The following is a 25,134-nucleotide window of genomic DNA, read 5'->3' as shown; positions in this document are numbered from 1 at the left end:
AGAAGGCTGAAGACTGAGTTGTTTATGAAAATACAGTTTTAATGCAAATACAATTTTGACACCAGGCCTGGATTTCAATGGCAGAAGACTTACAGGGATGGAATTCCTGAGGGAAGAGGTTGGGATGAGGTTCTGGCACTTCCAGGGCTGCCCTGCTGGGATGAGGGAGGCAGGTGGAGCTGCCTAACCCTGTCCTCAGCCTGGAGACATCAGTCTGGCAGTGCTCAGAAAAGGCTTTCAAGGAGAGAAGAATGTAACAATTCACTGGCTTGAAAGTTCATGCAATGCTAAATTAATGGTGAAAAAATTCCGTGCTAAATTTGGCAATGGATTTTTAAAAAAATTAAGAAAACAAATGCAGAACTTTTTAAACCACGAATGGCCAATGTTCAGCCTAGTGCAATTTGTGGAGTTCAGCTTACAGAAGAATTTATTTTGTAGGGGAAATTGTACTGAACACTTCTATTGGAAATTCAGACAGAGCCTGAATAGTACTCCCCATGCCTAAACCAAAGAGGTAGAACTGCTTCATTTTCACAGAAAGCATAAGAAAACTTTACAGAGGAGATAAATGGGACAAAAGAAACCAGTTTGCAGAAGGAGGTCCTTCCTTATTAAAATACAAGGGAAATTGCAAAAACTAGAAAGCAGTGGAGCTGAACTGGATGTAAAATGTTTCACAAAGAATTTCGGATGGATTACATAAGAAACTGGAGCTCGCTGCTCCAAGTGAGCTGTCCCTACTACTTGAATGCCTTTCGGATGGGCAATTTGGGTGTCTGCAGTCCCTGGCAGCTCTGGGAATGTTCTGGATGGTTTTATAGGAGGTTTCATCCTCCTCATTCTATCCGTGTGTTCTCTGGCCTTTCGGGATCAGTCTTTTTGCATCTCTGCTAGGTGCTCGCAGAGGGGAATGGATGAGAAGAACATTTAAGGTACCACAACCGTACAATCCTATTATTCAGACATTTCCCGAGCCTCCGAGGATCTCCAATCCCCGGAGGACCTTTGCCCGCGCTGGCTGCCCGGGATGCCCTGCCTTTCCCGCGGGATGCTCCGGCGGGATGCGCCGGGCGGGGCCTGTCCTGGCCGCCGCCCCCGGCCCGGCGCGGCCGCTGCTGCGCTCCCGGCGGCGGGCGGGCCCCGGCGGCGCCGCGGCGGGACCGGAGCGGGCGAGGAGCGGGTAAGGAGCGGGCAGGGACCGCCTCTGCCTCGGGGCAGCCGGGCCAGAGCAGCGGGGCACGGCGGGGACTCCGTCCGAAGTGGAATTTTCCCTGTAGTTTGAGGCGCAGCCGCGAAGTTCTGCCTTGGAACGGGCCGGCGGATGGGGCTCTTTTGTTTTGGTGTAAGAACATGATGCATTTAACAAAAATATTTGTCTCCTTTCTCTTTTTTTTTTTTTAATTTTTTTCCCCTTTCCTTTCCTCTTTCCTCTTTCCTTTCCCTTCCTCTGTTCCCTTTTCCCCTCTTCCTTTACTCTTCTTTTCAAGTAGAAGTGGTGAAAGGGGGATGGTTTTGCCCCGGGGCTTTAAATCACGGCGGAAATCGGGAGGGTTTGGGTGCCGGGCATCCTACGGGATTGCATTCCCATGACTTCTGCCTTGTTAGGGAGGAGGCTGGGGCGGGCGAGGAGTGTTTTTCTTTAATACTCGAAGTGAATTGAATTCCTGGAGCCTTTCTCATGTTTTCTTAGTGGTTCGGCTGATGATGTTAAAGTATGCCCGTAGGGTCAGGGTGTTTGAGAGCGTGGCTGCAGAAATCTCTCCCACAGATCCAGCCGGGGCGCAGGGCTTTGGGAAAAGCCCCGGAGCGGATGCAGAGGATGTGCTGCACAGGGCTGGGATGTTTGAACTGCTCTGACCACACATCCCCCTAGCGCAGACCCCGGGGATGGAGCTTTAAGGATAGTGTAAACGAGAAAAAAAATGTAGAAATATCCCCTTTTCGGCTTTAGGTAAGTGCTCAGCGAAGGGTTTGGGTTTTTTAAGGTGTAGCTGTTCTGATATTTGTGGGAAACAAGTGTGCTGAGAAAACTGCTGACTAAGCTGTTCTCCGGACCCAAGTTACACCATTCTCTGCTTCCCCGGTGTTTTTCCTGCGAGGTGGAGAAACCCTGACTGATTTCTCTACAAACAGGACTTAGCTTTTTTTTTTTTTGGGAGAGTGGTAACGACTGACTGGGGAGGAGGGAACAGAAGTTTTGGAGCCTGAGGCTTTTAAACATGAACTGTTCATTTTGGTGTTAACTCGCTTTGCCCCGTCTGGGGACTGAGACTCTTCTGTAGTGTGAGAGAAGAAAAAGCAGCAGCTGAAGAGAACACTTTATGTCGTCTGATTTGTGCAACAGGAGAAAATGGTGTGAGGAAGGATTAGCTGCCTCCTTGCCTCTGTGTGTGAGAGGAGGAGAACTGAGCCCCGTGCTCTGTAACCAGCCGAGGCTGAGCTGAAGAGTCATTTGTTTCAACGGGCCAGAGATGGTATTTACCTGATGTTGGAGTTGTAAATTACACCCCTGGGAAAACCTGCCCCAAGGCAGGTGTCAAACTTAATGGCCCAGCTTGTTGCTGATCTCAGAATAGCAGGTTAATGTGGGTTTGTAAATTAATCTGTGGTGGGGGCATTAACTCCAGCATGAAGACAGAGATGCACTATCCTGGGCAGTGTTTGGCTTTGTGTTTGGGTAAACAAGATCCCTCTAGTCCACCACTAATTTTCTTCTGGTTTTGGTTGGTATAAATATAAGCTGACAGAAAAGCAGGCTGCCCACGTGTCTGTCTTAAAAGGCTTTTGGAGAGGAACCCAAGTGAGGCTTTTTTTGGTGTCTGTGTTATGAATTACACTTTCTGACATGACTGTCACCAGCTGCTATTAACAGTACTTGAATCCACATAAACAAGGATTTAACCAGTGCATCTTCCCCTTAGTGCTGGTATTCCTGTAGGGCCTTAAAGCAGGGAGAAGGGGTGTGTCCCATAGATCAGGTGAGAGCTGTTCTGTCAGACAGTACTTTTCATGTCTAGAAGACTTCTACAAATCTTATGTCATGGGTTATACTCCAGGAAGGTATTGCCAAGGGTTTGTTGGGCACTAAGGCATGAGGCAGTTTTAAGGGCAGAAATAAAAACTGACTCAGAACTAAAACTAAAGTAAAAAGAAAAGGGGCTGTTATGCTGTTCAGTGATTTTCCTAAGTACAGTATTTCTGTCAGCTTCCCTACCTTTCATTACTCACTCTGAGATTAGTGGCAAGAGTTTTGAAGTGTTCTTCTGTGCTGTGTGCCATTCTTTGTGGCATTTCATCCCTCCCTTCCCTTGGACACTGCAAACACTAGCAGAGGACCAGACTTAAACTTCTTTCTGTCCACAGACAGCTTAATATTTTGATATGTGATCTGTGTGCCAAAGTACTCAGGCTTTTTTTTTTTCCCCAGAGAGCTGCTTAATCCTAAAAAAAAAAAAAAGAAAAAAAAAGAAAAAAAATAGCTGTTGCTCTTACAGAAGTGGGACAGCCACCCATAACTGCTTTTCTGCTGCTTCTTAGTCCATTATAAATCTCTGTCTCTGCCCAGGGGGAGAAGAGAGGGAGAGGTTTGGGATGTTGAAGTACTTGCCAGAGCCCTGTGTAGAGCTGCTGTGACCAGAGCACTTCTGTGGGACGTGCGTGCTTTCCTAATAATAACATGTTTCCTAAACACAGTAAAAAAAATTGCTCCAGTAGATGCAGTCACATTCCATTAACTTAGTGACCTGCAGAAGTACTGCAAATAAAAATAGATTTATTTTCTGTCTCTTCTAGACCAGAGCATTTTTTAAAATTATTATTAAAAGAACCCAACAAACCTTCTGTCCAGTAAAATGCCAGCTGGTGTCAATAAACAGTTTACATGAATGCCTGCTGTCCCTTGGCTCTCCCAAATGTGCCTATGGAGTGTAAGCTGTGCCATCACTGTGTGCTGCTGAAGAGGAGTGTGATTCAGAGGATGAAGCAGGACTAGCCCAGGGAGCTAAATGTCAGTGGGAGCTGTGCTGTACACGTGACAGGAACACAGGGGAGTGAATGAAATATGATTTACCTGTCTTGTCCACGCAGATAATGGGAAGAAATTAAGTGCAACAGCACAGATCAAAAACCAACCTCCAGCTAAAAAACTTTTTAAGGGTCACAGGTTTGCAGTGAGCACTTTCTAACATTAAAAAAACAAAGAAGTTTTCACAATACACTGCTATGTGTAACTGTTCTGCTTTGAGAAGATGCAATCACGTCTTGCATCACACTTTGCAGTCACCTCTTGCACACAAGTGATGTGTCTGAGGAGGCACTGTGATATCCAGAAGAGAAGAAAAGAAAAACTCTGAGTAGTTAATATTGATTTCATCAGGCTTTTTCTTATTTCTTCTAGGAAAAACAAGCCTTTTCTGTTAAAGATGTTCACTAAAACATAGAGAAGCATTTTGTGGTTCTCAGGATTTAATCCAGTTCTAATTTGAGCTAGTAAAACTGTTCCTACTGTCTTTGATAGCAGACTGTGTCTCCCTGAGGGTTTTTTTGGCCATCCCATTTGCCAGCAAACGGGGCATGAGCAGGTGTCCCCCTGTCCTGCCTTCTCTGTTCCCAGCCTGGAGCCCAAAGATGCACAGAACCACGGGTCACTAGACCTGTGTTAGTGACACCTGGGGCAGCCTGTCACCTCCTGAGGTGGGGAGTCTGCCCAGAAAACAGGAAAATGCTGGGATGGAACTCTGCTGGCTGTCATCTGCAGGAACTGAGTGAGAACTTAGAACTGATGTACTCAAGAAAGATGCTCAGACTCGTGCTGAGTACTGCTGTTTGCTATTCTTACAGATATGCCAGAGACAAATGCGGCTTTTATCACTTTGGTTATGTTAAAAGGAAAAACAAACAGGTTCTAAGTGTACCCGTGGCTCTTCTTTATCTACCAGAATGATGCAGTTTGTGGTGTGATCTAAGATGTTATTTCATCTCCCTGAAACAAAATAGTTACATGTAGCTGTGGCTTGGGAAAACTGTTTTTTTTTATGTTAGAAAGTGCTTGTTGCAAGCCTGTGAGCCTTGGATGTTTCGTAGCTGGAGGCTGATTTTTGCCTGACTTCTGGCTGTCCACACTGTTACATTCACTGGTTGGTGTGTTCTGTGAGGTGTCTGGACATGGGCTGAGTCACATCAGGTTGTGCAGGACCTGCTGAAAGAAACCTCACAGCTCCCCTCAGGTGAGAGAGGTGGCCTGTGGGGCAAGAGCACCTCTCCTGCTTTTTGCAGCTTCAGGTCTGCATTCCAGAGTCTTTCCTGATGGGAAAGATACACTGGGTCTCTATTTAATTTTCTAGTTATTTTTTAATATATTTTTAAAAATTATTATTTTTAGTTTATTCTATTTAGTTTATATTATCTCATTCTGAAAGTTGTGTTCCTGACAACAAGCTCTGCAAAAACTCCTTGAGAGGAATGAGGGTGCAGATCCCAGGTGGCTGTGCAGCCGTGATTTGTAAAAACCTCTCCATCTCTTTAGGAAATACCTTTGGTTTTTCTCCATAAAATCATACAGACACTTCCAGTAACTGTCTGTAGGCTTTTCTGCCTTGATTCCTGCTCCCTACTAGGAAAACAGGGAAGGACAAAGCTGCTGTGACTCACCCGTGGTGATGTGACTGCTGGAGCGGGGTGAGGAGGGTGTGGGAATCACGGCTCGCCGTGGATGGGAAGAGAGGCTGAAGCTGATGGAGTTACACACAAGACCAGTCATGCATGAGGTTTTGTTGTCTTTTCGAGGCAGCTTTGGAATGACTTCACATCTGAGTGTTAGGGAAGGACTCCCAGAATGGATCTGCACATGAAAAGGAGTTTTTTTACAGTGCCAAACAGCTGAGGTTTGAGTGATTATCCATGGCAAAGATGGGAATTGTTGTGAGTAGCTGTGCTAAATTTTCACATCCAGTGTAAGGTCCTCACCATCCAACCTCCTCCTCTTGTCAGCAAGGAGAGCTACTTCTCTGGGGAGGATCCACTTCAGGCACAGCTGAGCAGAGGTTACCAGAGATGTGACTAGGGCTGCTTTTCTTTCATTCTCCATTTGGGAGCATCCCATAGGTTTTCCCTCTGGTGTGAATCTCATATCAGCTCACAGCCTTTTAAAGCATGAAGAGGCAGAGCAGCTGGAATTTCCTCAGGCCTCCATCATGCAGTGCCTGTGGGATCCCTCCCTGGCTGCATCCCAGATGCCCTCCTGGTGTGCTGTGACCTCGTGGTGGGGAGTCCCCCACACCCCAAACTCTGTGACATCATCCTCACTAGAGAGTGTTTTAGCCCCTGCCCAGCCCTTTTCTCTAGCAAAGAAAGTTGTCTCTCCTTGGGAATTGTGATGGGCTGTGCTGATACCCTTGAAAATGTCAATTTTTTCGAGCTTGTGCCTTCAGGCAGGAAGAAGCAGCAGCGAGAGGTGTTTGCAAGAGCTGGGCCTGCCTTTGCTCGGGGGATGTGCACACTGTCAAAAGCTGAAAGCTTTAATTCCTCCAGCTCTAGGGGCCAAGAGTAAGGAATTCCAAATTAAACAGATTAGCTGCAAGCTCTGAACTTCTCCCAGCTGTGCCTGTGCCCCAGAGTGAGCAATGTAAATAAAAGGTCACATTGCACTTTGAAGTCGGTGTATTTTTGACTATTACACCAGTTCCTCATTTTCTAAAATGAGTAATGCAGTGGGAAGCTTAATTCAAATCCCAAATACAAGAAAATGCCAAGAAATTCCTACTTCCCATCAGCTGTGGCTTTTGTTTATGTTTATTTCAGATGTATAGACTGGATACATTTTTTCTGTGTATCTTAGGTAGAGAAAGCAGAGTTAAATAGAAGTGGAACCACATGTAGTATCAAAGTAAAATCTGAGGCAAATCATCATAAATCAAGCAGTATTTTATGTAGAGGCTGTGCTTCAAGTTTTTTTTTTCCAGAGTTAAGTAATAACCAAAACAGTGACACAGAGAATATGGCTGTAAAACACAGAGATAAATCTGCCATGTTTTACTTGGATATCACAAGGGCTTAGAAACATTTAGGGTGTTTTATATACCATATGTGCTTTATTGCTTAAACTGCAGAGAATTTGTACCTCCCTGAGAGACTCTTGCACTCTGTGGCAAAATGCTTGAAGAATTGTCTGGGTGTTTGTAGAAGGAGCAGCAACAGCTCATGGTGTGGTCGTGGGACAGCTTCACCACAGCATGCACAGGATGCAGAGCTGGGCATTAAATGTCTATATGGCCTGTATGCAACAGACAACCTTGCTCCTGGATGTGAAACTGACTTGAAGTAGTGAAAGGGGTCCATAGTTTTTCTGGAGGGGTGGAAATAAAAATGGCCAGGCACTGTCCACAAACAGAGCTCAGCTAATTTGGAAGGGATTATTTCACTCTTGTGTCACAGAGTATGTAGATGAATCTGGGGGTTTTTTTTGAGCTTGGAGCAAGTAATGAGGCTGGTGTTTACCCAGCTGAGCAAGGGGCAGACACAAGGTTTGTGCTTGGGTGTTACAAAGGGAATTTGTTTACAGGATGTGTAGCTTAACAGTTCTGGAGCTGCAATGGCCTCTGGAGCTAGAGAGGCAATAAGGGATGTGTTTATAAAATGATGCTTTTCAGTGTGTTGGGAGTGTGAGTACTGTCTATTAAACACTGCATTTACTTGCTTTGTGCTTTGCAGAAGGGAGGTGTTTCCCTGACATTCCTCTTCAGCTGACCCCATGCTCCTCCAGTATTTTAAAAGAGGCCCCTTATGTTTGAACATAAGGGGACTTGCTTGAGGGTTTTAACTGGTGCCAAATTTTAGGGGAGACCCCTGAGAGTGAGATGTGCAGGGGGTCCAGCTGTGCACTGTGCTGGAAGGAGGTGACAGGCGGCCGTGCTGTCACAGCCTGGTGGGGACATTGCTGATGACACCTCAGCAGCCTCAGCTCCCTGAGGAGCCAGGTGCATCTGGGTTAAAAGTGCCAAAGCCAAAGCCTGGGGATGCACCCTAGGGTGAGCAGGGAGTTATTATTAGTGCTCAGTGTAGGAAGAGGTAACAATATCCCCCAGCAAGGCATGAAAGCTGAGCTGTGTTTTTGCTGCAGATTTGATCTGGGATTGCTGAAGCAACAAAGGAGCCAGTGATAGCTACAGCCTATGAAATCTCTCAATTAATGGGATAGGATTTCTCTTCTTTCCATCCTCAAGGTGTTAAAATGAAGAAATTAGGCTGCAATGACTGCTTGTTAAACGCTGAGGGAGTGTGTTAATCTGATAAATGGGAAGATTGTTTTCAGGCAGAAGAGGATGAATTGAAATGAATTGCAACTTTTGGGTTCACTGGAATTAATGCACCTAGAATCAACTGTTATTTCAGCCAGCTTTTTTTTTTTTTACTGGCAGTTTCAATATTCTAAAAATGGTATTTCCTGCGTCTTATCTGAACAAGATACCACACGTGCTTCTAATTTAAATGTCACAGGTCACATAACATGTGTGATCAATGCTTTCTTGTATCATTTTCCTTTTACCCAAAGCATTTGGGTTACATTTTTGTGGGTTCCATGGGGACCTTTGCTTTTTGGAGGCAAAACACATCTATCCTGAAGCCTGAATTTTAGTTTGATTTCAAGGAAAAATGTCCCAGTTCATAGGAAGGAAGTTGGAGCACAGTTTAGGACAAAATAGAAATTGAAAGCATTATTTTATTTCTTTGTGCAGGTGTAAAAGAATCAGAGAACAAGTGATGTAAAGCAGCATAAGACTGATTTTTTTTTTTTTTTAATACTAGATGAGTGGTGCTATCCTTAACACACAAGACAATGTATTTCCTTGTATTAGCATGACATTATCCAATCAGCTTGTAAAAATCCATTTGGGCTTTTTTCCTCCATTCCTAGTAGTCATTTTCAGGGATCAGTGAGCAACAGCAGGGGAACCACTATCTATTTCAACACTTGTTGCATGTGTGTTTTTGTTATCATCAGCATCTTTTTTTCTTTTAAAAAATTCCCATGTACCTGCAACAGCAACAAGATGTGAAAGCTGCAGCCTCTGACTGGTACTCTGAGGGCATTGTGACTGCACAGGAAAGTGGTTTTTTCCACTTTTTTCCATCTGGGAAAGTGGTTTTCTTCATTGACACTTACTGACTGAAGTTAAATGTTTGGCAGGTGGAGTTCAAACACTTTTTTGTTTTGTAATGGGAAAAAAAACCCCTGCCAAATAATCTGCAACATCACATTTTAAAAAGGGAATAGTAACAGACCTTGGGGGGAAAAAAACCCCAAACATCTGGGAATAATAAAGGACACAGAAAAATTCCATTTCTAACAAGAAAGGGAAACAGTCTGCAAATGTGTTCTTTATTGTAAACACCAGATTTTAAGATTTCTTTTCCATTGGTGCATCTCAGTGCAGTGTGATTTGCTCCTTGAGCATGGCTGTGGTCACACTGGAGGGTTGTGGCAGCATCCCCAGAGCCCCTCTGCAGAGAAAGGCTTCTCTTCCATCCCCATTGTGTTTTTTTTCCCTCTCTCTGGCCATCTCTTATCTCTTGTAAATGCCAGAGGAGTTTTTAATGGCAGCCTTTGAGGCTGTTTCCTTATGTTCTCTTGTCTACTAGGCTGCCCCAGTGTCCCAGCTGTTCCAGGAAAAAGCCATACCCCGAGTCAGCATCACATTAGCTGCTCTTAACAAACGAGGCTTTGAAAAAAGGGCTCAAAACTTTGAAAATTCAGCTCTAGAAATAATTAATGCTGAAAGAGCCATGGTGGCAACCAGAGGGAGAGGAGGAGAAGGGTGTGATATGGGAGGAAAAAATGATGACCAAGTCAGAGACCAAATAGCTGTGATTTTTCTTTCCATTGCTGCGCTTTATGATGAAGTGATTGTGTGGGTGAAGGACACACTGGCAGTTGTGTGTGTCTGAGCTATGATAGTAATTTGTACTTCTTTGCTCCTTTTCTCTCTCTCTCTTTCTGTAAGTGGTGATTAGAGTGCTTATAAAATAACTAGCATAGTGCAAATATTTTTCTGAACAAAAAGGTCGAGAGTTCAAAAACTAATGAAGGACCAGAGTCCCCCTCTGTTGAGAGCTCTCTGTTGGTCAGCCTCAGAGAAAGCAGATTGTGCCACAGCTAATGGCACTTTCTTTCTGGTTACATACTGCCCCAGAAATAATGGAGTAATGATAAAAATAAAGACTTGTAGCACAAGTTTCACTTGGCTGAACCGTAGCATGTCTAGAAGTGAACTGTTCTCTGCGAGGTACAGATAAAGAATGGCTTTTATGGTTATGTGATTCTGACGTGCTGTGCAATTAAACAGCCTGACTGTGGCTCTGTGTGCATGAAGGGCAATAGCTCCAAGTCATCATTAGCTGACCTTAATTAACGGAGTAATGTACATGCAGGTGGTTTTTGTCTATGTGAACTCCGCCTTCCTTGTGCTTTCAGGCAGACGTGGATGTGATCTGACAGAACAAGAGTAACTTTCTATCAAATGAGCCATGTTTATATGTGCCCCCCTGCTGTTTCATTGTGCTCCATTCCTCCAAAGGCATTGGCAATTTTTTGCTTGCTCCCTCATCATGCAGGAGCAGTGGGGAGGAAAAACTTAGGGGACAACATGCCCTGCATAAGGATGCAATGAGCATTTAAATTTCTGCGCACAGTTTAGAACCACGAAGGCAAGATTAATGATTTACTGCTGGCAGTCTTGCTCAGAGGACATCCAGCTGAGCCCTTTTACCAAAGACACTTTGTTTGATGAAGTGTAGTTTATTAATTGGTTTAAAGACCTGTCCTTTTTCCAGGCCACCAGCCAATTCAGGGCTTGGCAGATGTGAGTGCTGTTACTTGGCCTTGACTTGTGTTTCATCAGCGTTTTGTCTGCGGTGGAGGCTCGCAGTCTCCTCCTCAGCAGGAATGTACTGCTCATCCTTAGGGCTAATTTCTTGTTCAAGAGTTTAATGCCTTTCCAATGCTTCCTTATAACATGTCCAGTCTCCAAGAGTGTAAGCCTGGGTTGAAGGAAGTGATGTAAAGGGATTCCTGCCCAGGTCTGGCAGGCATCCAGGTTTTTGCCCTGATGACGGCAGCACGTGTACCTTTGCCATCAGCACTGAGTTGCTACAGCTTTTCATCAAAAAAATAATCCCTTCTCTCCCTCCTGATTCTATTTTTGGAAAGAGCCACACCATTCTTAGTAAAATGCTGGGAAGGAGGGGAAACCTTACTGGGAGCAGATGCCCTGTATGGAAAAATCTCTGTCCATATTTGAAATTGTGCATAAGCTGTATAGTAGTATTATGTTGTATATAATGAAGCTGAAAGCATTATATACAACAGCTGAAAGCATTATATTCAAGCAGTCCTGTACTGCTGTGGGGCATTCTGCTCTCTCTGATTGAGAGGCTCTGGACATCAGATGCTCTAAACAGCTGTAGAGCTCAGAACTCCCTTCAATCCCCAGCCTGGGAGAGCAGTGGGGATTCACGGGCAGTTTATCAGTTTCTACACAGCTTTCTCAGATTATACATGTAACACAAAATACACTGGATTTGTGAACTGCTTGCAAATCTCAGTTTTGTGTGTTTTGAATTTAATTTGAATCATGTTTGTTGTTTCTTCATAGATGGCTTGCGGGTGATGCGTTGTGCAAGTGCCTCAAGGTTTTCCTGCAAGATGTGTTCCCCAAATCCAGCAAACTGGGTCACCTTTGATGATGAGCCTCTCTTCCAGTCACCTCAGAAACTGGCTGACAATCAGAGTAGCTCCAAACCAAATGGCCTTAAGCTCAACCTGTGCAGTGTTCATGAGTCTTCTAGCAGGTCATCCTCTACAGGCAGCACTCCGCTCTCATCTCCTGTGGTTGATTTCTACCTAAGTCCTGGACCCCCCAGCAACTCTCCACTTACTACACCTACCAGAGACTACCCAGGAAACCCCTGCATTCCAAAGTCTGGGATTCACATGCTTTACCCCATCCCTGAATGGCCATCAAATGTTAACCCTTCTCCATCCCCTGGGATTTGCTCATCCCTGGCCTCGCAGAAACCGAGCAGCCTTCCTTTGAGCCCCTCACCTAGTGACCATCCAGGTAAGACTTTGGTCTCCAAATCAGCAGATGAAGCAAGTCTTAACCCACCAGGAAATTGTGAGGAGCTGGTTCCAGGACACTTCCCGTACTTCCACAGTGACTGTGCTTTTTCCAGTCCTTTCTGGAAGGAAGGGTGTTCCCTCAGTATGTCACCATCTAATGCTAGCATGCACAGGAAGGACAAAGTGCTTGACAGGAGTGGGTGTCATCCTAGAGACAAAGAAACATGTCATGATCAGAAAAGCCTTAACCAGGGCTCCTTCAGTTACATCTGTGAGAGGCTTGAACACCTACAAGCTGACAGCTGTGAGGCCGTGGAAAACCCACCCATCTCCAGCACCCACGCGTGGCACAAGCTCTCCCCCACCATCCCACGCAGCCTTTTCAGGAGCCAGAAATCAGATGGGTGGCCATTCATGCTGAGGATTCCTGAGAAGAAGAACATGATGTCATCTCGGCAGTGGGGCCCCATTTACCTGAGTGTCCTGGCTGGAGGGGTGTTGCAGATGTATTACGAAAAGGGCCTGGAGAAACCTTTCAAGGAATTCCAGCTGCAGCCACAGTGCAAGCTGTCTGAACCCAAACTGGAGAGCTACAATGTCTCAGGAAAAATCCACACTGTGAAGATTGAGTTCGTGTCTTACACGGAGAAGAGGAGGTACCACCCCAAAGTAGAGGTGATCCATGAGCCAGAGGTGGAGCAGATGTTGAAGCTGGGCACCACCGATTATAACGACTTCACCGATTTCCTCGTGACGGTCGAGGAGGAGCTCATGAAGCTTCCTACTGTTTCCAGACAAAAGAGGAATTATGAGGAGCAAGAAATGACTCTGGAAATAGTGGATAACTTTTGGGGGAAAGTCACTAAGGCAGAAGGAAAACTCGTAGAAAGTGCGGTCATCACACACATTTACTGCCTGTGTTTTGTGAACGGCGGTGCCGAGTGTTTTCTAACCCTGAACGACCTGGAGCTCCAGAAGAGGGACGAGCGTTACTTTGAGAAGGAGCAGGACAAGAAGTGGATCGAGATTCTCGACTACCATTTCCATAACTGTGTCAAAGCACAGGAATTTGAGCAGTCACGGATTATTAAGTTCACTCCCCCGGACGCCTGCAGGCTGGAACTGATGCGTTTCAGGACACGCTACAATGGGCAAGACCTTCCCTTTTCTGTGAAGGCTGCAGTGGTGGTTCAGGGGGCATACATTGAACTTCAGGCTTTCATAAACATGGCCTCAACTGCTCAGATCCCCACACGGTTGCCCGCTGTGAAATACTGTGAAAATGTTATGATACGCTTTCCTGTTCCCACACAGTGGATCAAAGCACTTTGGACCATGAACCTCCAAAGGCAGAAGTCCCTAAAAGCCAAAATGAATAGGAGAGCATGCCTTGGGGCTTCGCACGAGGTTGAATCTGATCCCGTAATCCAAGTCTCGGTTGGAACAGCAAAATACGAGAGTGCCTACAGGGCCGTGGTGTGGAAGATTGACAGGCTTCCAGATAAAAATTCAAGTAAATAACTTGTGCTATGGGCTTGGGTGTGTGTCTTCACTGGGTTTCTGCTTGTGTGTTCCTCCATCAGCTGTCATGGTTTGGGTTTTTATCTGTGGGATGCTGTTGGTAGAAGCCAGAATAATCTTTCAGGAAAAAGAGAACACAGACTTAGCAATTTCTTTAAACCATGTTTTCATAATTTATTTGATGGAGGCAGGTGTACTCTCAGTCATTGCAAGTGTGTGGTACCGTGGAAGCAGAGCTGATCATTCAGAGTAAACCTCAGGTCTGTAGTAGTAAGGCTGAGGGAAGGGTTTATGATTCCTGTATACCAGCAATGGTGGGCAATGGGTGGGATGGGAAGCAAAAGTTGGTAAAATGATTTATTACACAAATATCACACAGCTAATAGAAAAAGTGGTATTGTCACTGCTGGGTCTTAGCTTTCTAGCATCTTTTAAGAAATGGTATGATATAGAACTAGAAGGTGCTGTGGTTAATTTGCTGTAGAAGTGCTGTGCTTTTGCAAAGGCTGGTTTCTGGTACCTCTTTTATGGGTTTGTGCATTGAGATTGCACATTCATGGAAATAACTGCACTGACAAAAATGCCTCCCAATTTATTCCAGTTTTTTTCTGATGGTGGTACCTCACTGAAAACCTGTAGCAGTACAAAAAGCTACGTTTTTAATTGCACACATGGAAGTAGTTAATTTAATTTAAAGGTGAAAATATGACTTTTTGAAGAGGAAAAAATAGAAATATTTGGGTTTACAATTCCAAATTTTAGTCATATTATCAGTACCTTTCTAAAGACACATAGTACTTTTCTAAAAGCATAAAAATTCTTGAGGAATATGGTATCCTGCTTCAAGTTCTGTAGAGTGAAGGCATTTGATCCTTTGCTTGATCCTTTGCATTATGTATACCTAAGGCTTTGGGGATCTGTGTAAGACAAGGGCACCTGTTAAAGCATTTAATGTAAAATATCTGTAAAATCTGTACTTTTGAAAACGGGGGTAAGTGTATGTTACTAACAGATGGATTGTCCTAGTCTTGTATTACCCTGTCTAGGCTAACTGCCTCTTTAAAATGTCCAGAAAGGATTTTACCTTCTTAAGTCCCAGTTTCAGGCATTCTTCTACTAAGCCAGTACTAAAGGTGGGGGAAGAGCAATGACAGAGAGGGGGAAGTGAAGGGCATGGGCTGGGGAGACTGAAAAATGGCCAGGGAGGGCAGAGCAGTTGTGGAGAGATGTAGGAGAATGAGAAGGCAGAAGAAGATTCTTTGGGTCTTCAAAATCCCTGTCTTGTGCTCCAGGTTTCAGAGATTTGCAACATGTTGCTATGACCCATGTGTTTTCCCAAGGCTTACAGGACTGTTTGGGTAGCTTTTAGTATTCTTTGCTATTTAATGTAGGTTTGCCTCTGTGAAATCAAGTCAGCAGTTTAGGCAATTTTAAAGAAGATTCTAAGTCTATCGAATTTCCTGCAATTCTTTCACCTGAAGATTTGATGTGCACAATTAACTTCAGATTTAAGTTTTTTGAAAGGAACAACTGGGGGTTTTCTGAGGCATTCCACAGCTCTGCATTATTTCCCACCAGTAGCTTAAACTTCTGACATTTGAATAATTCCTCTAGCTGAGATCTGCAGAATCATTTGTCTCTGTGAAATGTTCGTGCATTTGAAAAAACATTTTGGTCGTAATACTGCCCAGTCAAATTTTAAACCTCTATATCAAGTGCTCTGTACACAGTTAAGAGTTTAAAAATAGAGTTGTCCCAAGGCTTGCCAGGAGTCTGGAGACAGTCAAACTAATAGAAATATGTAAACTTTCATAATGTGTTTACCGCAGGCGGAAAAATATGCTGCAGACTTTGCTTTCAAAAAGCCTTTGTCCAAGGCTTCTTAAAATAATAAAAAAAAAAAAAAAAAAAAAGGAAAGGAGGTGTTGCTTACAGTTATATTGTGGCTCCATTTATAGACATTGAAATATGTTAATATCCACTGGATTCTCCTGAAGTGTTTCTCGGAAAAGTGCTGGCCAAGTGAAGTTGGTAGGAGCTGCAAGAAACAGCAGACTTTTAAAAGCTGCCTATGCCTGTTCAGATATTGTATTTGGAATCAGAATTTTAGTATTATTTTTTTAAAAAATGGAAAAAAGGAAAAAAGCTTTGAAGGGCTGACCCAGAGAAATTTCTGCAAATTGAGTCTATGTTTGTGAAACTGGGGCTTAGTGTGAGGAAATGCAGAACGTGTTATGATTTTAGCACAGTACTGGGGCCAGTGCTGTGGAGAAGCTGTGTCAGCTGCTTCCCAGGGAGTTCCCAGGGAGCAAGGGAGAAACTAAACTGCAAAGCACTGAGCTTTAATCACTTGCTGTGTAAATCTGAGCCCTGTGATTTTTCCTGCTAGGACAAATCCTCCATCCCTGAGCCGCTGTGTAAAGTAACAGTTCTTCAGCTGCTTGTTTCTTATTTCATTCATTCTGCATTATGGAGCCACTGGGGGAGCAGGTACTAAATAGGACAGCAGATTGGAGCTTGAGGAGGTTGTGGCTGCTGGCAGCCTTGTTACAGCATCTGTGCATGGACTCTGCTGTGGGAGGTGATGTGGTTCCCGGGAGCCACCAAGTGCTGCTTTTTTTATCTTCTAAACTGCCCAGGTGGGAACTCAAAGCCATGGCTTTGTCAGGTGGGCTCCATCCTTGACCAGCCACCTCCTTCTGGCACTGGCACCACAGTGAGCTGGTGCTTGGTGTTGGAACCGTCCCATTCCTCTATTCCCTATGCACTTCTCCCAGAAGGTTGGAGAAATGCACCCATTTAGACATAGCTGCAGGAGTTACTGACTTCTAACAACCCTAATGTCTGTAAATCTGCCCTTAGGAATTGTTTATGTTTTCATGTTCAAAGTAAGAGTTTTAGAACTGGACCTATTTTGGCAAAACTAGAATTGTTACATAACTAAGATAACCAGTACATTATTTTGGCTTAAATTGCTTTGCTTCATGAGCCTTTCTCAGATCAAGGTTGCTTGAATGCTACTTGCACAGGCAAAAAAGGGCCAAATTGTGTTAAGAAGTGCAAAGTTGGATTATTAATTGCTTTTGAAATGCTATATGATTTCTAAATGATATTTGGAATCTAGTTTCATAGTTCTACTGATCTTTTGTTTGTTTGTTTTGGCTTTTTCATTGGTATTCCTTGGAGACAGAGAGCAAGAGTTTGGAATAGTTTTAGGGAACAAGAGCCAGATTTTCTGATTAGGGCAGACTAAAATATCTCAATTCACAGAAGTCTTAACAAGTTGCATAGACAACTAAAAACTGCAGGGTTTCTATCTCATAAGTTAGATAGTAAAAGCTCAGTAATCTCCCCATATTTTTTTGGTTGCCTCTCAGGAATGGTTTGATTTCATCAGTCCAGGTGGACAGAGCCTGATGGGCCACATTTTGGATAGCTGGGCTTGAATATGTCATCTTAAATATGTCAGGGCTCTGAATATGCCACCTTAGCACATTGTGCCTGCTCCAACCCACCAGTCTTTCTACAGCCCCACCTTTTCTCTCCTTCTGGCCAACACCTGGCTTTTTCAGCATTACAGTTTCTTTTGCAAAAGGATCTTCTACACACAGCCTCTCTTTCTTATCCCAACTCCAGTGTGACACAAGGCCTGGGAAGCAGTGGCTTCATGGAGCAGAGATGAAAAGAACTTCTCAGTTTTAGGTGAAAACTGGGGGGATGTTCAGAGTCTTCCAAAATGCTGGTCAGTCACTTTGTCATCTGACAGCCGATGGGAAGAAGTTGCTCTGTGCTCCTAGCTCAGCCCAGCAGCGGCAGAACTCCACAAGTGAAGGGGTGAGTACTTCCCTTCGACATTGTGTTGGTACAAGAGACAGATGGGCTGGGGGAATCCTGTGTTTTAGGAATAGGCAAAAAGGTCCAATGGAATCTGCTCCAGAGGACCCAAGGCATTATCCTTATCCAAATCCCAAACCTGTTGTCTCTGCCTTTGCAGTTTGCCATCTAAGGAAAAGGAAGCACCCCAGAATTCACTGCATCCCAACACCAAGACCCACCTCATGGCTGTCAGTCAGCTGGAATATAAACCCAGAGGTTTCTTTGGATGGTCCTGAATCACAACCGTGCCATGTCTAGCAGGGAAACCTTCTGCAGCAGCCCAAGAAGTATGGCTCATCTGCTCCTGGACTCAAGGGGACATCTGCTATCCAACAATTACCATCCAATATCTGCCCAGGAAAATTCCAAGCAGTGGTTTTTTTCTGGATTCAATTTCTCAGAAGACAAAATAATTTTCTAGACAATTCCCACTGCTATTTGTTTCTTCATAACCCTCCCCTCCAAAAACCCAAAGAAGATTCTGAATTTGATCTCCAAAAGCCCTTAGATGTATGCTGGTTGCCTTCTACCACAAATTAACTACAAGCAGCAAACCCTTTGTCCTCAGATTAACCACAGCCCCAGAGGGCTTGGCCTTTTCCCTGGCCAAGACATGCCATGGCATCTTGGTGTTGCAATTCCTGCTGTCCTCCCCAGGATGCTTCACTTGTGGCTGGCACTGTGCAGTCTGTGCAGCCCAACCCAGGAAACAACACAAAGAACAGGGCAAGTAAGTGTGTTGCCAAGCTGCATCCTGGCACCACCATGGGAAAGGGGAGCAGGTATTGGGAGCCAAAAGGAGCACAGTTAGATGGGACGACATCTTGCAGTGTGGCTCTGGAACAGGATGTTCCTCTTGGTGTCCTGTTGCTGGGATGATGGAGGAGTCAAGGATGGAGAGGTTCACATCAACAGAGGCTCATTCCACCATGTCCAGGCAGTCTGGAAGAGGACTGAGGACCAAGAGGGTGTTAGTGCAGCAGAAATGGCCTTGGACACAGCAAGAGGTGACCAGCAGCAGATCATGGACAAGGCTCACATCACAGAGGTGCAGAGATCTCCTGTCCCTGGCTACAGGATGATGAACACCATCTCCTCCTCACACTTGCTCTGTGCTCCAGTTTCATTCCCAAGACATTGGCAGGTGGCTGTAATCCCTATTTCTGACTTTGTTCTCTCTATTTCCATAATAAAATCCCTGATGTTACAGTTGTACTTGTCTCTGTGTTTTGTGTTATTGTCCTGAGACTTCAGCCACATGCTGCCTGGCATGGCACTCCTTGCAAACTGGGGATCTTTGTGCTCCAGTGCCTTGCAGGAGCCTCTCCTGAGGTGTGCCCAGAGGTCTGTGTAATGTTACAGGGAAAACCTGCAGCACAGACAGGCACCCAGCCCAAGGCTCTTAGGAGCAATGGAGATGCAGCTTTTTTCTTTATTTTTGCCTTACAAAATGCCTGTGAGCCTGTGGATGTGGAACATTAGCATGATTTTCCCCAGGGGATGGATAAAGCTCAGTTAATGTTAACTCCATCTTCAGTATTTCCTTCATTCTGCTATGGAATTGATTCCTGTCACTGCGGGAAGTCAGTGCATAAAGAATGGGACATTTTCCCCTGAACTTCGAGATTCCATTCAGTGTAATGGATGAAAACCAAATATACACTGCCAGGCTTGCCTTTGACAAAATACAGGCAATCCTTTTTCTTCTTCTTTTTAAATTTTTTTTTCCCTGCCTGCAGCCAAAGCATAGTTAGTTGTCTATGCTGATGATTAAAATCCTGGAGAGAAGGAGAAATGCAGAATTGCTACTTTTTGCCCTGAAGAATTTGGAGAGGATTCTTTTCATTATATTAAATTGTATTATCCTGCATTCACACACACAGTCAGTCTGCTGACTCCAGTTGCTTTGGGAAGCAGGCTTTCACCCTGTGTTCCTGTGTGCCAGGAGATGTGCCTGCCCTTATCATTGCCACATGTAAGAAATGCTGAAGCAAGTGATCCTTAGGATCATCCCTAGGATGATTAAAGTAATTCAGAATATGCTGCACAAATCCTTAATGACTCTGTTTTATAACATCAGGGTTATTTTAGCAGTACTTCTTTTTCCTTTTTTTGAAGAAATGGGGTATGTTCTTTTCCAAAGCAGACAGGGACTCCAGGTAGCCTTTATCCTGGCAGGTGGGATGTATCTTGTTTGAGCAGCACTCTGAGCTGCACCTTTATCTTCCTGCTGTGGACATAGTGTAATAAATGATGGTACGCTAGATAGCTGTAGTACTTGAAATAAGCACTGCAGTAAAATTTCTACAGCACAGAGCTCTGGAAAGGAAGTTATTGGCCACAGGGCAGCATCTCTGCCTTGGCTACACTGGGACCTTCCTGTTTTTACTTTTCTGTCAGAGGAAGAAATGTATTTTTAAAGGAAAACTGAGATTCCATCAAATAGTTTGAATTTAGCAACAAAGCCCTACATTTGTAATATCCTCTCAATGAGAAGCTGAAAGGATCTGGTAAATCTTGTGTAAATTAATTTGTAAAATTGCAATGACTGTGACAAGTGTAATGAAGCAGACAGAAAATGAACGAGGGGCCACCTTATGCCCAAATAGCAAAAGATTATAGATAGAATAACCTTGTATCAAACAACAACTCTGTGTTTATAAAAGGTAAAGCTGTGCTCTCTTGCTAGGAGATGAACCTAAACAAAGAAAAGATAATTCACTAATAGTGTGGTGGTTTTCTTTTTCTTTCCCAAGGTTTGGATCATCCACACAGCCTGTCTTACAAACTGGAACTGGGATCAGACCAGGAGATACCATCTGACTGGTACCCATTTGCTACTGTCCAGTTTGTTGTTCACGACACCTGTGCCTCAGGAACAGAAGTGAAGTCCCTGGGCATAGAGAGCGATCTGCAGCCCCAAAAACACGTGGTTCAGAAAGCTTTTTACAATTGTCAGGTATTCTCAGAGCTCTGCTTTCCATGTTGTCCTCCTCTTCTCCCTCCCTGCTTCCCCAAACAGTATTTGAAAAGCAAATATGCTTTGTATTCAAAACACATCTTGCGTGTACTTTTGATAATGACTTTGAGCAAAAGAATCATGAAATAATAATTCCTTGTTTGATCAGAGATGAGACTGAAAAATAGAACTGTGAATGCAGCTTTTTTTTCTCCCTCATTTGAGCTATTTTTGGGAGTAGTGGTTTTGAAATCTGTTGGGTCTGGAAATATTTTGATTTTGTGTCAAAGCTTTTTTTCATGCTCTTGCTGCAGTTCACACTTTCCATGTCCAATTATTTGCTGACTCTACCTGCTGTTTTTTGTTTTCTACCTGCAGGTTGAAATTGAAAAGAAGTGGATTAGGCTTGATGGAGAAGACCCAGATAAGGCTGGCAACTGCCTAATGCAATGAAAGAGGACAGGAGGCACTGTCACAGGATATTAGTAGGAATCAATTTCCATAGGAAATTCTATTGTTAGAAGAGGCGCAGTGACCTAGTTTAGGGTAAACACGGTCATTGAATTTTTTTAGTGCTTATGGGTTTGAGTCTGCAAATCAGTACTCACTGGACTGGCCTGTATTCAAGTAAATTTCCTGTCATGGGAGTCCTGGTATGAGTAAGGTCTCCTTGTCAGAGCAGCAGGATGTGAGCACTCCACGGACTGATTCTAATGTATTGTTTTCCTGCTGTGTATCTGTGATTGGGGAATGATCTCGTACTCCCTGTTGATACCTAATGGCACTATTCAAAAGGTTCATGTCACTTGGACATGTAATATTTGGTAATACAAACTTCCAGAGTGCTTATGACCTATCAGCACTTGTGTAAGGTCCAGAAGGACCAATTACTGTTTTTAGTGCTGACTGAAAACTAAGGTCCCTCATGTTTTGGCTCCCCTTGATGTATGTGAGTAGAACAAGTCCAAATAATATTCTCAACAAGAGCCTTAATTAATGAGTGGGAAATTCAGTGATTTCATTGGGAAAAAGGGTCCTCTGCAATAATACTCTTTATTCTTCTGTGGCTGCAACTGTTCCCTCCTCAGCACTTTTTAGGTTCATTCAAAGTAATCTCTTGGGCAAAAAATCCCATATGGCAGATGTGATTGAAGTTTCTGTGCCAGCATTAGACAGTTCCTGTTCACTGCTGCAGCAAGTGAGATAAGGAGTGGATTCTCAGTGAGTGTAAATCAGTCCAGGGCCATTTCATCTGATGAGGCTTGGAGAATTTACACGAGAGGAGGCTTCCCCCCACAAGCTGGAGAAAAGACTGGTTGCTGCTCTGTGTCTCCTTTAGGATGCAAGTTCCAGATGTTGGTATGGAAACTGCAGGGAGCTGTGGCTTTGAGTAACTTTTAAGACCTGCATGGAAAGGGAGATGTTTTCATACTCCTGGCTCTAAAGGCATTTTCCATGGGGAAGTAATGCAGGAATGGACTGTCACAAGAGACATGAAGCTGTGATGCTTCATCAGGCAGCCTGAGCTACTAATCACTAATGTCAATGTGTTAATTGTGTTTTCAACAAACAATTGGCCTTTAGGGAAAGGTTCTAATACTTTCCTTCAATCATTATTTCCTTTGCCATTTTCTGCAGGCTGTAATTCCATGTCTGAAACAATATGATAAATTTAAAAAATGCTCATGATACCCTTTTTTTTTTTTTTTTGGGCTGCAGTTTTCTTAAAATTAGCCTTACTTCAAACTAAAATTAGTGGAGAACAAAAATATAGGAATGCACTGCCTCACTTTATATTTTTGTATAGCTTGTAACTGTTTATATAAACACTGTGTAAAAATACAGATAAATGGTATTCCCCAAAAGTAGAAATATGTGGGATATACACAGAGAAAATTACCAGTCTGAGGAAACAGAAGACCATAATATGAACCTAGTTCATCACAATAAACTTTTCCCCCCATCCAGAAGCTGAGAATGAAATGGGTAATAGATTCTATAGTAAGTCCTGAGGGCAGGTTTTTTTATGGGTATTGCATTGCCAAAGCCCCAAATAGACTATTATGGTATTTGGGCTTCTCTATATATCCCTTTTTATTAGCAGATTATATTGTTATAAATCTAAGCAAGCGTTGGACTATAGTAGTGATCCAAATATGTCTCAGCTGTTGCCTCCTCTGTGTTTTGACTTGAGAAGCCATTAGCACCTTCAAGTCATGTCTGGTGTGTTTTATTAATATTTAATTTTGGTTTATGTTCTGCTGAGCTGAACTAAGGGGCACAGCCACCAGGGCAAAGTGTTCATACTTGGCGACATGGCAAGCTCTGCAGTTTGCTGAAGTCCATGGTTGTACTACAGCTACAATATTTATTAACCTCTTTGCTCAGTGAGGTAGAGGAAGCAAAAAATGCACTGCAATTACCTGCAGTTACCTTTGTCTGGGGCTGACTTGTTTTGATTGGCATTAAACAGCTAATTCAGGAAACCTATTAACAGTGGTTGCTCTCCAGAGCCTGTCTCACCCAGCTGGCCCCTATTTTTCTGTTTTTAAGAACAAGGAAGCTGAATATCTCCATTCCATGTCTCCTTCATCTTAGGATCTCCATTCACAGCGCTCACCTCCTGGGCATTGGCTACCTGGTGGTGTTACCAGGTACCAGTGGTGGTGTTACAGGTCCTGCAGAAGGTGTGGCTGCTGCTGTGCTCTCAGGTGTCTGCTGTGTCTCAGGATGTGTTTAAGGAGTATAGTGTTGACCCTTCAAGATACAAGCTACTCTTTGCAGTGAGTGGCTTAAATAATGAATGACTACCTTACAAGTCACCATTCCTGCTAGAGAGTTGTATTAACTCTAGTTGTATAAAGGTGTTATGGTGCAAATGATCATTCAGACTTACTGAATTCAATAACATAAAAAGGTCTAGCTACAGCTTTATATGTGTTGTAAACCTCTGGATTTTCATTTGAGGCTTGAAAGACTCGTGATTAACTTTACTCAGAATAGGATCAGGGTAACAGGGAATTAACTCCACAGAAATACTGCTACACTGAAAGAAAGTTACTCTGTTTAATACATGGCTTTCAGTTTAAACTTGACAATTAATGCAGCCTAAGATTGAATAATTGCCCTGTTCAGTCTCACACTGATGCCTTGATGTCAGAATATTTAAAAATAGGTTGCAGTTTAATGAAAGAAAATTTGGGTTGTCTGACTTTTTTCCCTGCCATCAAATTCTAACTTCCTAATATATTGCAACATGCCAAACCAGAAATAACCAGGCTTCTCCTTTCTTCTGTGTTGGCTTGAACATAACTTACTGACCAAATAGTCTTAACTTTAAGACTCATTGCTAACATTTTCCATGAATTTTAGCTGCAGTTTTCTTAAAATTAGCCTTACTACTGGTAGTATCAGCAGCTGATACTGAGTAAACATAGGGGCTCTGAATACTTTAGAAATCTCGGCTACAAGTAGTCTAACTGTAATTTTGGGAAGGGCAATGGAGATGAGGAACAGTTGCTATAAGCTGTTGCGATGCATAAGCAGTGTCCAGCCAGCAGAAGGAGTGGAGCTTTAAATAACCCATGAGGTATTGGCATCCTGTGAGGAGGCAGGTTTCACACGTGTCTGATCTCTGCTTCCTGCAGCGAGCGCCCGCAGTCACTGAAATGCTTCCAACTGCCTGGGTCACTTAAGATGCTGACATTTCACTAACATTTACTTCAGGGCAGTGTTTAGATGTTATCTGAGTTTCCTTCACAAAGGAGCAGCAGGCTTTGGGAGATTTTGTATTTAAAACAGAAATCAATGAGAACAACTATTTTTATAGTGTGTTTGCCTTACTTACAAAGTGTCGTCTTTGCTGAGACCGACAAACTTTATCTTTGCATTCATCTTTCTCATGCTAATTGTATTACTCCAGGTAAATGGTAGTTGATGTAATTTTGGATTCAAACACCCATTGAAGTCATTGGAAGTCTTTTAACTGATAAAACGGGATCTGCATCAAAGTCTCTAAGAATAAAAGAGGCAAAAAAAAAGAAGAAGAAAGGAATAGTGGTAATGGTCTATAGATGATGTTTTATGTCAGTAAGAAACCTGCAATGCCAGCTTATTCCAACCAGAAGAGAGCACAAAGGGTAAGAAAAGAGGTGTTACTGGATGCCACAGCTGAAGCTTTGCAGATATTGGGAACAATGGTTCTATTGCCCCTGGGTAGAAACTCTCAAGAAATGAGGATGATGGTGCACTCCATTGAGCTTGATACCAAGCCACTGTCATCCTTATGCTCCTTGCTTTGTTTTCCTCCAGATTCTGTATCAATTGTCCAAAAGCATTTTACATCTGAACACGTTTTCACATGTTACTTTTGGTTGTGTTTGATTTACCTGGCAGACTTCTTTGCTGCGGTATTGGTGTCCATACTTCTATTTTGCATTTATTTGTCTTTTTGTTACTTAACACAGTAACTAACTGCTGCAGTTTGTAGTTCGTAGCAATAATTTTGATAACTCTGAAGCAGTGCTGTTACTCCTAATAGAAACTATAATTTTATTTGGGTCTTTTGTCAGTATAAGTGCAAAGAGATCATGCTGATAATCTTGTAATAACATTTTGTAGATTGCATATTGATTAAAAAATAAAGTTGTATTTCAAACTA

The 25,134-nt window shown here is 43.4% G+C and overlaps 1 protein-coding gene across 5 annotated transcripts; it reads left to right on the top strand.

Moving 5' to 3' along the window:
- Positions 1 to 1,124: 1,124 nt before the first annotated feature.
- Positions 1,125 to 25,134, top strand: STON1 (stonin 1). 5 transcript variants are annotated; one of them, XM_050972579.1, is made up of 4 exons: positions 1,125 to 1,183; positions 11,652 to 13,631; positions 20,272 to 20,474; positions 20,853 to 25,134. In XM_050972579.1, exons 2-4 carry the CDS (start codon positions 11,666 to 11,668, stop codon positions 20,925 to 20,927), a joined length of 2,244 nt encoding a protein of 747 aa, XP_050828536.1. In that variant the 5' UTR covers positions 1,125 to 1,183; positions 11,652 to 11,665; the 3' UTR covers positions 20,928 to 25,134. The 5 variants fall into 5 exon arrangements, 4 of the variants coding, with proteins under 4 accessions (XP_050828536.1, XP_009091926.3, XP_050828538.1 ...); XR_007777154.1 differs by lacking the exons at positions 1,125 to 1,183; positions 20,272 to 20,474; positions 20,853 to 25,134 and adding exons at positions 1,190 to 1,345; positions 17,276 to 17,473; positions 17,634 to 18,724; XM_009093678.4 differs by lacking the exon at positions 1,125 to 1,183 and adding an exon at positions 1,190 to 1,345.

This window comes from Serinus canaria, chromosome 3 (genome assembly GCF_022539315.1).
Source record: "Serinus canaria isolate serCan28SL12 chromosome 3, serCan2020, whole genome shotgun sequence".
NCBI classification, from domain to species: Eukaryota; Metazoa; Chordata; class Aves; order Passeriformes; family Fringillidae; genus Serinus; species Serinus canaria.
The sequence above is the reverse complement of the archived record's forward strand: the minus strand, read 5'-3'. Positions and strand labels throughout refer to the sequence as shown.

Coding starts and splice junctions, on each gene's coding strand:
- STON1 (XM_050972579.1), top strand. CDS start 11,666: ATGCGTTGTGCAAGTGCCTCAAGGTTTTCCTGCAAGATGTGTTCCCCA. Junction 13,632..20,271: donor GCTTCCAGATAAAAATTCAA/GTAAATAACTTG, acceptor TTCTTTCCCAAG/GTTTGGATCATCCACACAGC. Junction 20,475..20,852: donor AAGCTTTTTACAATTGTCAG/GTATTCTCAGAG, acceptor TTCTACCTGCAG/GTTGAAATTGAAAAGAAGTG.